The 14,268-nt window shown below is 49.6% G+C and overlaps 1 protein-coding gene across 2 annotated transcripts in view; it reads left to right on the forward strand.

Annotated features, from left to right (window-relative positions):
- ECE1 (endothelin converting enzyme 1) overlaps window positions 1–14,268 on the forward strand; it is a gene marked incomplete at its 5' end in the record, with an annotated part of 112,759 nt that overhangs the window by 47,260 nt on the left and 51,231 nt on the right. Inside the window, one exon of one of the 2 annotated variants that reach the window (XM_082834626.1) lies at window positions 10,822–10,908. In XM_082834626.1, coding sequence (XP_082690752.1) covers window positions 10,822–10,908 — 87 coding nt within the window. Of the gene's footprint in view, window positions 1–10,779; window positions 10,909–14,268 lie in introns of those variants that run through there. The other variant, XM_082834625.1, reaches the window with a different exon arrangement.

The following is a 14,268-nucleotide window of genomic DNA, read 5'->3' on the forward strand; positions in this document are numbered from 1 at the left end:
TATAGAAAGTCCTAAAGATCTTATAAAAAACTATTAGAACTAATAAATGAATTTAGTAAAGTTGCATGATACAAAATTAATATTCAATAAACTATTGTGTTTATATGCACTAACAATGATTTATCAGAAGAAGAAATTAAGAAGACAGTCCTGTTTACAATTGCATCCAAAAGAGTAAAATACCTAGGAATAAGTTTAACCAGGGAGGTAAAAGACCTACACACTAAAAACTGTAAGACACTGATGAAATAAATTGAAGAAGACACACAAAAAATGTAAAGATATACCATGCTTATGGATTGGAAGAGTTACTGTTGTTAAAATGACCATACTGCTCAAGGCAATATACAGGTTTAATGAAATCCATATCAAAATACCAATGACATTTTTCACAGAACTGGAACAAATAATTCTAAAATTTGTATAGAAACAAAAAAGACCCCCAGATAGCCAAAACAATCTTGAAAAAGCACAAAACTAAAGATATCATGCTCCCTGATTTCAAACTATAATACAAAGCTACAGTAATCAAAACAAAGAACAAGTGTTGGCAAGGATGTGAAGAAAAGAGAACCTTCATGCACCATTAGTAGGAATATAAATTGGTATAGCCACTATGGAAAATAATACGAAGGTTCCTCAAAAATTCAAAAATAGAACTACCATATTATCCAGCAATTCCACTTCTGGGTATTTTTCTGAAGAAAACAAAAACACTAATTTGAAAAGATATATGCACTCCAGCGCTCATTGCAGCATTATTTAAAATAGTCAAGATATGGAAGCAACCTAAGTGCCCATTGATAGTTGAATGGATAAAGAAGATGTGGTGTGTGTGTGTGCGTGTGCGTGTGCGTGCATGTGTGTGTATATAAAATGGAATATTACTAAGCCATAAAAAAGAATGAAATCTTTCCATTTGCAACAACATGGATAGATCTAGAGGGTATTATGCTAAGTAAAATAAGTCAGACAGAGAAAGACAAATACAGTGTGATTTTACTTACATGTGGAATCTAAAAAACAAAACAAATGAACAAATGTAACAAAACGGAAACAGAGTCATAGATGCAGAGAGCGAACAGGTGGTTGACTGAGGGAAGGCAGGTAGGGGGATGAGTGAAATAAGTGAGGGAGATTAAGAGGTACAGACTTCTAGTGGCAAAATAAAAGAGTCACAGGAATGAAATGTACAACATGAGGAATATAGTCAATAATATTGAAATAATTTTGTATGGTGACTGATGCTAGCTGGACTTACTGTGGTGATCCTTTTGTAACGTATAGAAATATCAAATCACTATATTGTACACCTGGAACTAACATAGTGTTTAGGTCAGTTATACTTCAAAAATAAATAAAATTAAAACAAAATAAAAACTGGATGTGTTAACTAAAAATAATAAAGAGAGGGCTCTATGGGGTTAAAAAGCATATGCTTTCAAACCACTGTTTGAATCCAGTAACTACCTCCCCATTTTACAGATGGAAAAACTGACTCCAAAGCATGTGCCTTTCCCATAAATGATGATAATATTCAGGCATTGTTCTGAGTTTTTTAACTTAACCCTCACAACCCTATGAGGACAATACTGGTCTCCATTTTACAGATGAGGACACTGAGGCTTAGTTGGTTAAGTGGCTTGCCCAGAGCTTAGCATCCCAGGAGCCTAGCTCCCAAGTTCACACTCTCAGCCACTCCCAGCCTGACAGGCACACTTTCTCTTTTTGTCCTGCAGAGGGGAAGTCACTAGCTGAGGCCCAGGGTAAGGCAGTGTTGGAACTCAGTCCAGAATACAGATCTCCTGCCTCCCAGCCCAAGTCCTGATTACTTCCTTATGTCTAGGACATCACTGGGCTGGAGGGGAAGATGGGCAGGCCTGTATGGACCCTGGCTCTGTTCTTCACTGGCTGTGTGACTTTGCACAAGTGAAAGGACCTCTCTGAACCTGTTCCCTCACCCTAGAAAAGGGATAATGGGGCCCACATCATGGAGTTATCATGAAAGATAAACAGGATTATCCACATGAGTCGGTTGGCACAGGGCCTGGACAAAGTGCGAGGGCCCTGGCCACCTCTGTTTAGGGATGCAAGGAGTCCCCAAGGCTTCCTGCCCTGCCTGCTTCCTCCCCCTCATCCCAGTCGTCAGCATCCCACCTGTGTAACACAAATACTAATTATAACCAGTTCCATGAACTGCTTCCTGGCTGAGCCTAATTACTGGGCAGCTCAGTCATCACCATTATAAATATCACTAAGGGAGACAGATTAGCTTTGTCCGAAGTTTTATGTGATTATATCGACAAATGCTTGGGCATGCTTGGTCTTCCCGGCCTGGGACTTACCCAGCCTGGTCATCCTGCACAGCTTAGTGCCTGCTGCATGTTCCTGGTCTGCCTTGAACTTGGTGCTTGGCTGTAAGAGTGGACAACCCAGCCCCTTTAACCCGGCCAAGAGGTGGTGCCTGAAGTGGTAGGGATGGAGCAGGTTGGGGCTGCCATCTTATTTGTCATAATGGCAAAACCACAAGTTTTGGGAATAGATACACCTGGGCTCCAGCCCAGGCTTTGTTAGTTACCAGAAGTGTGACTTTAGGGAAGTTTTAGACCTTCCTTGTATTACAGTAGTTTTACGCTATGTAACCGGGAAGAGTCAAGGAGACCAGGCGTGGTGCCTGGCGTGTCATAGGTCCTCCCAGTTCCTCCTCTTCCCATCTTCCATCATCTTCAGTGTGACCTGAAGAGCCAGCCCTTTCTGAACCCACCGCCACACACACTAACATCTACTGAGCGCTGCTTCTCTGTGAGGCACTGGACTGAGGACTTTATGCATCTTGTTGAATATCTTTAAAAACCCTATGGAGTGGATACCATAATCATTTGATAGATGAGGAAACCAAAGCACAGGAAGCTTTGTCAAGGTCACACAGCTGCACTTGGCTTCTGGTCACTCTGGTGGGATGAGATGCTAGAAGGCTGTGTAGCTGCCTTTGGGTAGCATAGAGCAAGGGTCACAGTAAAGTCCAAGAAGGCTGCCTGTAGGAAGATGCCTGGGAGCTGAGGGGTTAGCCAGGGGAGGGAGGAGAGCAAAGGCCAGGCAGAGGCCAGTGGACATGCAAAGGCCTGGAAGAGGAAGCATGGTGTGTTTAGGGGGCTGACCATATTTCACTGAGGTTCGAGCATGTGAGGGAGGGTGAGAGAGGCTGGAGAGGCGCCAGGAGCTGATCAGGGCCTGGGGTGGGGTGGGGGGGGCAGTGCTGGAAGCCCAGCCAAGGCTCATGCTTTCTTCTGCCAGTTCCAGGAAGCCTGCGTGAGAAGGAGAGTGACTGGATCGTATCAATTAGTTTAGAAGGTTCTGCTGGAGCCAGCTGGGAGATGGCGGACTGGGGGTCTAATCAGGGAAGGCTTCCAGGCAGAGGCGGGGCAGAGCCAAGTGGGCCTGGACAGAGGGGCAGAGGTGACAGATGGAGACCATCAGGACGGTGGGGTGGAGAGAGGCATGGTAGGAGCCTTGCAGGGGGCCTGAACGGTCGGTGGTGTGGTCGGAGGGCCTACGCGGGGAAGAAGGAAGAGGTTGCTAGCCAGGTTTGGGGCTTGGGTGTGGGCGGGCCTCCTCGGCAGGTGCTGAGGCACGGTCCGTCGGCAGCACTAGGTAAGGCTCTCAGTGCCTCCGGGGCCCCCAGGCAGGTGAGTCAATACCAGGCCAAGTAGGTGAATGTTTTTCAGTTCCCGGCATGTGTAGGCAAGTCTCCCACTGCCGGCACGTTAAGGGGAGCCCAGCCTGGGACTCTGGTCCAGACTAGGGTGATCGACTCATTGGCCGGCAGGGTTGCTGCCTCCCAGGAGGAGGTGGTTAGCAGCCTTGACCTCCCATGTATGCTCTGTGCCCTTGGCCTTCCAGTCTTTCTCACCTTTAGGCCTCCCTTAACTCCTAACAAACCTCTCCTAACTGCACCCTAGCTCCTGCCCACCTTCCTGCTTTCCATGCTCAGGCCTCCAGCTCCATCTGGCACAAAGTGGAATCTCCCTTCCCAGCCCCCCACCCCCGCCGTTATATCCCTCCCTATTTCCCACATCCCGAATGGGCAGCCTACAGTCTCCAGAAGAGGTCAACCTGAAAAAGAGGAAGAGGCCCTGAGAGGGTCAGGAAGATCTGGGTTTGAGTCTCAGGTCTGCCACTAACAGGCAAGCTGCTTCCTTTCTCTGGCCTCAGTCTCCTCATCTGTAAAATGGGGATCCCTGGGCTTATTTCACAGGGTGACTGATCATGAGACACAAATAAGATGAGGGTATAAAAGAACCTTGAGAACTGGGCAGTGCTGGGCTTGTGTCAGTGCCGACAACTTTGTTTTCTGTTTTAGGGGGCAGCCAGTTATTTTTTTTAACAAATGTTTTATTTTGGAATAGTTTTAGATTTATAGCATTATTGGGAAGATAGAACAGAGAGTTCCTTTACGCCCCACACCCAGTTCCCCTATTATTAATATATGGTACATTTGTCACAATTAATGAACTGACACTGATACATTATTACTAACTAAAGTCTATACTTGATTCACTTTTCTTTAAGTTTCTGCCTAATGTCCTTTTTCTGTTCTAGGATCCCACTGAGGATACCCCATTACATTTAGCTGTCATGTCTCCTTAAGCTCCTCTTGCCTGTGGCCGTTTCTCAGACTTTTCTCGTTTTGATGACCTTGACAGTTTTGAGGAGTCCTCAGCAGATATTCTATAGGTTGTCCCTCAATTGGGATTTGTCTGATATTTTTCCTAGGGTTAGACTGGGGTAATGTGCTTTGGGGAGGAAAGCCACAGAGGTAAAGTACCATTCTTATCACATCGTATCAAGAGTACATACTATCTTTTGGTAATTAGACTTATTGCTGACGTTAGCCTCAACACCCAGGAAGTCAGTTGGTTTTGCCTGGAGTACAGCAACAGAGCTAAATTCTCGCCAAATGTCAGCTGAACTAAGGCCAAGATCAGAAAACCTGGATGAGAGCGGAAGCAAATGGGAAAGGTGACGAAGGAAAATAAAGAAAAGCAATTTATGGGGTGGGTGCTGTAGTGTGTCCCCCAGGTGCCAGGTCACTTGGGAGTGGGACACTCTATGCCAGGCAGTTTGTTTCAGCTCATTTAATCTTTACACTGAACCTTTTCATAAATGAGGAAACTGAGGCCTTAGAAGGGAAATGACATGGTCACATGAGCCAGGGAACCTGGAGTTGGGCCCAGGTCTGTCTTTATTGCCTCACTCCCACTGTTGAATAAATACTTTGAAGCTGCATTCCCAGGAGAGTGGAATAGGGAAGGTATGTTCCTGATATAGGTTTTTTTCTAATTCACTTTATTCCACAGAGGATTCCTGATGGGTTATAACTGAAACACATCCAATATAATGATATGCAATAGAAATGAAAAATCAGGAGCAGAGAAAATGGAGTGGAAAATGTGGACAAGGACAAAGCTGAACATAAAGACCAGAAAAGTGCCCATAGGTGAGCTTCTGATCTGGCTGTGAGCTTCCTCAGCCAATTCCTGTGATTCCTGTAATCAAAGAGCTAAGAGGCAATTCACTCCTCCAAGAACTTTATGGTAAATTTAAAAAGAAATTAATCACATGGAAATTTCTCATGTAAAAGACACTGAGCAATGTCACAGATAATGTAATAGTCGTAATAGATGTTACATGGCGTCATCTTCAGGAGTGATGACTATATTTTTACTATATGCCCCTTGCCCACAGTTGTCCTATTTGAATTTTACATTGTCATCAAGTAACTAAACTCCACTGTTTCTTCTTTGCTGAACTCACAGATGCCTTTGCCTTGGTGAAAATCTTGGATACAAATTAACCAGTTATCTATATACCAGGTTCTGTGCTAGACACCAGGGATGGAGGGAAATAAAATGATTGCTGCCCATCCCCCCAAGGTCCATCCCTGGGATAAAGACAGCGAGACAGAAAGGCCTGAACAAAATGCAGGTGCTATGCCGGGGGTACACCAGAGGGAAGGGCATAATTCCCTCTGACTGAGGCGGGGGACTTCATGGAGGAGGAGGTAGGCCAGTCATGGAGAGCAGTAGTTGGGGTGGAGGGGGCACAGTCTTGGGAAACATAGGTCCCTTGAGGGTAGGGACCAAATCCTGCTCAGGGCTGCCCCCTCAGCTTGCCGCACAGGGCCTGACAAACATCAAGGTCTCAGAAAACTCCTTTTGAGTGAGGGATAGATGAGGGGTCAGGGTGACGGCCACACACCTGAGAGGTACGTGGAAAGGGTGAGTCTGGAGAGGTAGGTTTGGGCCAATTGCCAGGCGGCCTTGAATGCCAGGCTAAGGAGTTTGGGTTTTGTTCTTTAGGTGGTGGGGATCTATTGCAGGCTTTTGAGCCTCGTGTTTGATAAGAATTGATGGTACAAATAACAACAGGTAACACTTGGTGGGCACATGCTGTGTGCCCAGCACTGTTCTAAGCACTTTATATTAACCATTTAAGTATCACAACAGTCCTACGAGGGAGGTGCTATTATTTTCATCCCCGTTTTACAGATGGGACAGCTGAGGCACAGAGAGCCTGAGTCACTTGCCCGGGCTCACGCGACTGGGAAGTGGCATGGTGGGGGTCTGAACTGAGGTTTGGAACTAGAGCTTTTGCTCACTCTATCATTGTGCTTGTTAAGTGTAAGTATTTAACTAACATATAACCTGAGTGTGTACTAGATGACATGCAAAGATTCAACAGATCTCAACTAATTACTGGCACGAGAGGCAAGAACTGATGGGGGCTTTGGCCACAAAGGGCAGCATCCCTAAGGAGCTGAAACTTAGAAACAGAATGTGAAAATGGCTCAGAGGATGTGGCCACGGAGTCGCAAGCCTCTGAATTTCACTTACAGCTGCCTCTGACGGGCTCCTAGATTTCTTGGAAGATAGCCCCGCCCTTGAGCAAACCAACCCCAAGAGCCATCTGAGTGACTAACATAGTCGGGGCAAATCCCCGGTGGGATCACACCCAGTGCCCTGCCCCTGGGCCAGAGGCCTTTGTCGTCAGAAACACACGAGCATTTATAATACTTCTCATTTCTGTTCACCCCAGGCCTTTGATTTGCACAGGGTGGGGTTTCCAGAGCTGGGCTTTCCTCACCTTCTCTGTGTAGTGGGAGGACTGGGGACCATGGTTCCCACTCCTCCATTCTTGGTCTCCGCCAAGCCCTTCTCACGCGAACACCAGGCCCACATTTCACATCCAGGGGCTCAGCGGAGCTGGGAGAGGAGCGAGCAGATCAAGGCAGAGACTCTCCCCAGAGCAGCAGAGGTTCTTCCCCTTCCCGGAAGCTCCCTGGCTGCAGGCATCCCCACAACTGCAAATGAGGCAATTAGGGAGAACGGCGCTGGCTGCCCTGCCACTCAGCGCCTCTGGGCTCCACGAGGTCCCACCTGAAGAAGCAGCTCCCCCTCCACAAAGAGCACGGGACCAGGGGGCCAGGACCCAGGTTTCAGGCCCAGCGCTGCCCCTCACTAGCTGAGTGCCTGGGGTTCTCTGGAGGCAGCGTGGTGAGGTCACATCCCGGCATCTCACTCTCTAGCCAGGTGACTTGGGGCAGGGGCGGGGGGGCAGTAGGGGCGGGGACGGTGTATGCCGCCACCTCCCCAGTCCTCAGTCTTCTCCTCTGTAAAGTGGAGGTGGTGATTGCCACCTCACAGGGCTTCACGGGGTCGGGAGAGATGCATTGGGCCCAGAGGCTCATTCTAGGTGTCTGGTCTGCCCAGCCCCTCTCCCTGCCTAGTCCCCTCCCACTTCTAAAAGGGAAGTGATACCTGCTGAGGTTGGGGCTCTTGGTGGGTGTGGGGATCCAGCAAGACATTGTGTGGAAGGCCCCGCCCAGAACCTGGCAGGTAAGAGATAGGGCTGCCCTGTCGTTGGAATGTCACTCGCTGACTGGGGCCCACTGTGCTCCCCATGGGGCAGAGCCAGCTGAGCCATTCCCACGTCTGAGGTGGGCTCGGTCTCACTCCCCAGCCCCGGGCCGGCAGCATTCCAGGAAGGGCCCCTCATCTTTTGTGTGCTGAAAAATAACAGCTCTTCGTCTCCGCGGATTTCTGGATTTCTGCTCGGGAGGTATGTGAGCTTCCCTCGCCACCCCTCCACGGACAGGCTGGCCTCGGCCCCTGGGATGGGCTGCCAGCCTCCTCCTTCGCTTCTCACCTTCGCTCAGACGCCTGTGGAGGCTCCAGCCCCCACTAGGCCTTTGGGGATGTAAGACCTGACGAGACCCGACCCCTGCCTTCAAGGTTCTCCTACTTAAGGTGCTGTGCGCTTTCAGTAGAAGGAAGCATGGGATGGGGGGCTTGGGGAGGCGGAGGATACAGAGCAGGAGGCCAGATGCTGCTTGGGATCAGAGAAGAATGGTCAGGAGAGCTTTCCGGAAGGGCTGACCTCTGAGCTGAGACGGAAGGAGGAGCCGTTGCTTCACTACCCCTGGGCAAGTTACTTCCCCGAGCCTCAGTTTCAGGTTCTGTAAAAGGGGCCAGGAATACCTGCTTCAGAGCCAAGAGCTTAAATGAGATGATGGATATAGAAGAACTGACAAACACCTCATACCCCTAGGTGCCTAGGAAATAGTAGCTGCTGTGCCAGGCAGTAGAGATGTTTGGTGACTTGAATTTCTTTTTCAAGGGTCTTTTCCTGGGGCAGGTAACACCTGTGGCTTAGTGTAGCTGAGAGTCCTGATTTCAGAAAAAGCCCAGCTGTAGCCCAGCATGAAATGAAGCAGCCTGGGAGCCCTTTCTCTCTCTCGGGTGGGTAATGGGAAGTCCTGCACCCAGTGGGAGTGGAGCAGAAGACCCCAGAATTCAAATTCTTCCCACGCACCCTGCCTCTCCCAGGGTGCTTAGACATGTTTCCTTTGTCTTTGGGCATTGCAAAATTAGATGCACAGGGATTCAAAGGCACTTCCCCAGAGTAATTTTCACTTCCCCTCTAATTGTTCTACCATTCATTTTAAGTTTATTGAGCACCTGTGGTATGCCAGGTGATGGGGATTCTCTGTGCCAGACAAGGTCCCAGCCCTGATGAAACTCACAATTCTGGGGAGGGGGAAGGAGATGGACCTAAAAACCAACATAAATAAATAAATAACAGAGTGCAGTAAATACTGTGAAGGGGAAAATGGGGTGCCGTAATCAAGAATTTGGGTGTCTACTTGGGATGGTTGGGATATTTGAGGAGGCGACATTTAAACTGACATCTGAAGCAGGAGCCGGCCGTGGGAGGAGTAGAGATGAGGAAAGAATGTTCCAGATAGAGGCAACAGCGCTATAAAGGTCTTGAGGGAAGGAGAAACTTGAAGAATCTGAGGAACAGAGGAAGGGCCAGAGAATTTGGGGCCTGAGTGAGTGAGGTGGGAGCAGCACAAGATGAGGGTCAGGGTGAGCAGGGGCCATGGGGGACTGGTAAAGGGACTGTCCCTGCAGAGTTTGAAGCAAGGGTAACGAGATCAGAATTTCCTGTTAAAGGCTCGCTCCGGCTGCAGAGAGGGCTATAAGAAGGCAGAAGGCGAAGCCAGGAGGCCTCAGGAGCTGTTACTGTGTCTGTGACCCTGGATGTCACCTCAGCCCTCTGTGCCTGTTCCTTCACACACATGTGACTGTGAGAGTCAAATATGGGAATGAACAGAGGCGCACTTTGGAAAGCTGAAAAAAATGTATAAATGTGGGGGATCCCAGGTCTCACTGGATACGGAGGGTCCTTTGGGAAACTGCTGGGTTAGGGTTGCCTGGGGTCTCGGGTGGGAGGGAGAGTGCCTGAGCACCCCACATCTGAGGGAAGGGTCACCTTCCTGATTTTCAACTAGGCCCCAAGCTGTTAATGTTTTGAGGGTAAGGTCACACCCGTGAGCCTGGAGACAAGCATGGGATTCCCCTCCAGCCACCCAAACGCACACACGTAACATTTTTCATTCTAGGTCAGGAGAGTTCTCTGGAATTTTCTGAGATCATCATGAACTCTGACTTAAAGACCCCTGAGCTAGAGGATGGCGGAGATGAGAGGGGAGACACATGCCTTTTTGTATACCACCTCTTTTTTTTCCCCTAATCTTTCTAGCTCCAATGGGCAAGACCGCTCTTGGGGCCCCTAAGGGACAGTGGTGAGGAACCTCTTTCTTGACTGTTGTAGGCCAAATTAGGGGCACTTTCCTAATACCTGACTTTTGGTATCTGCCATAGAGGTTTATTTGAAGGGGAGCTTAATGTTTCTGCGAAGGAGGGGTTGCTGCGAGCCCCCTTCCTGCCTGCTGGGGTAAGGCCCCTCCACCCCATCTCTGGGAAAGGGAGCAGCCTCCATCTCCCCGGGGACTCCGGCCCTGGGGTGGTCTCCCCCGCGCGGCCAGGGAGGCAACCGGAGCCGCGCCGATCAGGCCCCGCCCGCGAAGGTGGTGCGAAGCCCGGCCCAGCTTCACAGCCGGGCCCGCCCGGGCCAGACCCGAGGGCGCTCGGCGGCGGCGGCGGTGGCGGCAGCGGCGGCGGCGGCGGCGGGGATCCGGGCGTCGCGGGGGGCACCATGCGGAGCCTGTGGCCGCCGTGGCCGGTGGCCGCCGCGCTGTCGGCGCTGGGGGTGAGGCGCGGTGTTGCATAAGCGGGGAAGGGGGTGGCGGAGGGAGGCGGGAACCCCCCTCCCCCGCCGCGGGCCGGTGCGTGGGCCGGTCTCGGTGTCCCGGCCGGGGCGGGGCGCGGCAGCGGAGACGGCGGGTGGCCGCTTCCCCATTCGGGCGTGAGAGCCATGGAGGCGCTAAGAGAGTCCGTGCTGCACTTGGCCTTGCAGATGTCAACCTACAAGCGGGCTACGCTGGACGAGGAGGACCTGGTGGACTCGCTCTCCGAGGGTGACGTGTACCCAAACCACCTGCAGGTAGGAACCCGGGCCCTCTGTGAGCCCCCAGCCCAGGCCCACCAGGCAGTCGCGCTGTTGCCGCCCCCGCCCCAATCCTGCCAGTCGGGAGGCAGGGGGCCAGTGCCAGACCGGCAGCTCTGGGCTCCTTGTCGAAAAAGTCTTTCTGGATTAGAAGTGCCCCTGAGGCGCTGGACTCCCCCCACCGGCCTCCCCTCCCCAGCCCTGCACCTCCCCAAGCCCTCCCGACGACCACCTGCTACTGGGGCTACAGGCCAGGTGGCAGAGTTGAAGCATCCTGTAGAGGTGAGCTGGTCCAGTTCTCTTTTCACAGAAGAGGCCGTCCCTGAGTACTGAGAGACCTGCCCAGGGTCACACAGCCCTTTACTGGCAGAGTCTAAAACTGTCCCAGTTGTAGCATGGAAAGCCCTGGAATCCCATCAGTCCTCAGCCAGCTGGGGTGGTTGGTCACCCTGTCTGGTGGGCATTACCCCATTCTTCCTCTTTCCCCCCAGTCCCTGAGTTTGCTGGGGGTTGGAGCCCATCCTCTGCTCCCCCTTTCCCTGCCCCTTTCAGCCTACTCAGGAAGCCCAATTCCTCCCCCACCCAGGGTCTGCCCCTGTGGGATTCCAATATGCCCACTGCCTCCCTGCCTGGTAGCAGACCAGTGAGTGTCGCTTCTTTTGCTCTTCTTCCCCTTTGGGGCTGAGTTGGGACAGTCCTGACCAGGACCTCAGCCCTGGTTGGGTTTGGACTCAGGCAGGTGGATGGGAGCGAGTTGGAAATACGAAGGATGCCCAAGGGGGCCCTGTGACCTGACTTCCGAAAAACCGGCTTAAAGAGAGGCTGGAGCAGCTCAGTCCAGGAGGACTTCTGCCAGGTTGACCAAGGGGGGCATTGAGGAGAGTATAGGGGCTGCCCAGTGAACTGACAACAAATCACAACTCCTCTGAAGGGCAAACTTAGGGTGTGTGGAAACTTAGGCTGCCAGGCCCAGCCCTACTCAGGCTCTTAGAAGCTGGGATAATAATATTAGTAAAGGGAAACAGTGTTGATTGAGTCCCTCCTCCAGACTGGTTAAATAGGCCCAGGGAGATCCAAACTCATGATCCCACGTGGTCTGCCCACTGGAATAGAGCACCTTTACCTACATCATCCCACTTAATTTCAGGACCACCCCCATGAGCTATAGGGATTACTGTTCCCACTTACAGATGAGGAAACTGAGGCTCCAGCAGGGGAGACAATTTGCCTTAGGTCACAGAGCTAGAAATCTGGGAGTGAGAAATCAAACCCAGTCTGTCTAGACCCTCTTCCCCGTAGACCCTTCTTAAGAAGCTAAATCCAGCAGGAAATTAGATTTCTGTGGCAGGCACTGTTCCCTTCCCAAATCAAAACAGGGTCTAATCAGCAATCTTTTTCAGTCTCATCTTTCACAGAAGGTTCTAAATATATCAGCACAGAAGCATTTTGGAATTCACAACAAAATAATATGCTGTGTTGTCATCATCATAACAGCAGCCCACGTGGGTATAGCCTTTTTTCAGGTCACAAAGTGCATTCATCCGCCTGAGGCTGCCTGGCAGAGTGGAGGCAGCCCAGTCTCTGAAGCCGGGGGCCCATCGGGCCTGCTAGGATTCTTGTTTTTTCTTCTGGTCATGAGGTAAGGGCCCCTGTGGCTATGCTACACATGACAAAGCTGACTCTCAGAGAGGTTGGGGACATTCCTGTGGTCACACAGCTATCATGTGGTTGGAGTGCAAACTGCCACTGGTTGGCAGTACACCAAACTGCCAAACTGGGTAAATCGCCCATTTTTACTACAGGAAAAGCCAAAAAGCTTGCCCCAAGGATTTGGAGGCATTTCTGTGGGTACCCAGCCTGGCTTTCCTTGAGACTCCCCGACTTCCCTAAAGCAAACATGAACTAGCTAACAATCGTTCTTCTAAGAGTCAAGAACCTATTTATCTCATCTTACAAAGCAGAGTTTTCTAGTAATTTTATGTTTTTAATCATAGGGATTTTTTTTCCAATATAAAAACTTTGCATGCTCATTTGTGGGAAAAAAAAAAAAGAGTCAAGTTTAAAAAAAGATTTACAAAGAAACAGTAACCCCACCACTCACAGATAACCGCTTCTAGTTTTTCACATTTGCTTATATATATTTTAGAATATAGTTGAGCTCACTCTAAGTACACAGTATTTTGTCCTGCTTTTTTCATTTAGTGCCACTTCATAAGCATTTTTCTATGTTGTTAAAAACTTCGAAAACATCAACTGTACCTCAGTTTTAAAAGTACTTCCAGGGAATTCCCTGGCGGTCCAGTGGTTAGGACTCGGTGCTTTCACTGCCGAGTGCCCAAGTTTGATCCCTGGTTGGGGAACCAACATCCCGCAAGCCATGTGGTGGGACCAAAAACATAAAATGCAATAAAAAAATACTTCCAAAACATGCTACCAATAAAAATCATAATACTTTACGGTACCAATGTATAAAAGTATATTTACTCAATCTGCTACAGTTGGACAGTAGGCCCAATATCTCTAACACTGTGGGTGACCATTTTCTAGACTTTCGAATAATTTCCTGTGAGTGATTGCTAGAAACGCAACTGCTCCCTCAATTTTAGGCTTTTTAAAATGGACCCAGTCCCCCCAAATCTCCCTCTCTTGACGGGCAGCTATAAAAATCAGCTACTTGATTTTTTAAGGTTTGGAAGCCCATTGGTTCTCGGAACTTCAAAGTCATCGATACCAACACTCGTAAATGAAAACTTGCATCTTTCAGCCAAACTTGCCACCTTTTTGCCTGAACATGCTGACAAAGTGCTGTATTTAGCTGGAGCAAATTTCTACCTGTACCTCACCTGAAAGAAAGGATTTTTCTTTCCCTTGATCTCATATTTGAGGTACAAGTTAATTACAGTCAACTAAAATTAGTCACTGTGGACTGAGTACAGAATTGAAAGCCCCATCTCTAACACGGAGCCCCAGCTTCGCCTCTCGTGGGCTCTGAGACCTGAAAACTACTCACTTAAACCGCTTTTTTTGGCAAGATGGGGTTAATATTAATCCACCTCTCAGAGCTGTTGCAAAGATTGAAATGAGACAATATAAGTGAAAGCACCATGTATAATGCAACAGAAAATGCATTTGGTTGTTACCGGGATCATTATCAAAACTCACCAGGCATGATATCTCAGGGATGCCCTAAATATAATACCTTTGCCTCTGTTCTGCTCAAACTGGCTGCCTGGTCTCCCCACACCCCAGTGGCTCAAAGAGAAATAGCTAAAGATACACTTGCAGCCTAAACTGGGGAGCAGAGGGCCCCAACTGTTTACCAAAACCTTTGAAACTCATCCAGTTAATCCTAAAAAT

The sequence above is a fragment of the Leucopleurus acutus genome (assembly GCF_964270905.1).
Source record: "Leucopleurus acutus genome assembly, chromosome: 2".
Taxonomy (NCBI): Eukaryota; Metazoa; Chordata; class Mammalia; order Artiodactyla; family Delphinidae; genus Leucopleurus; species Leucopleurus acutus.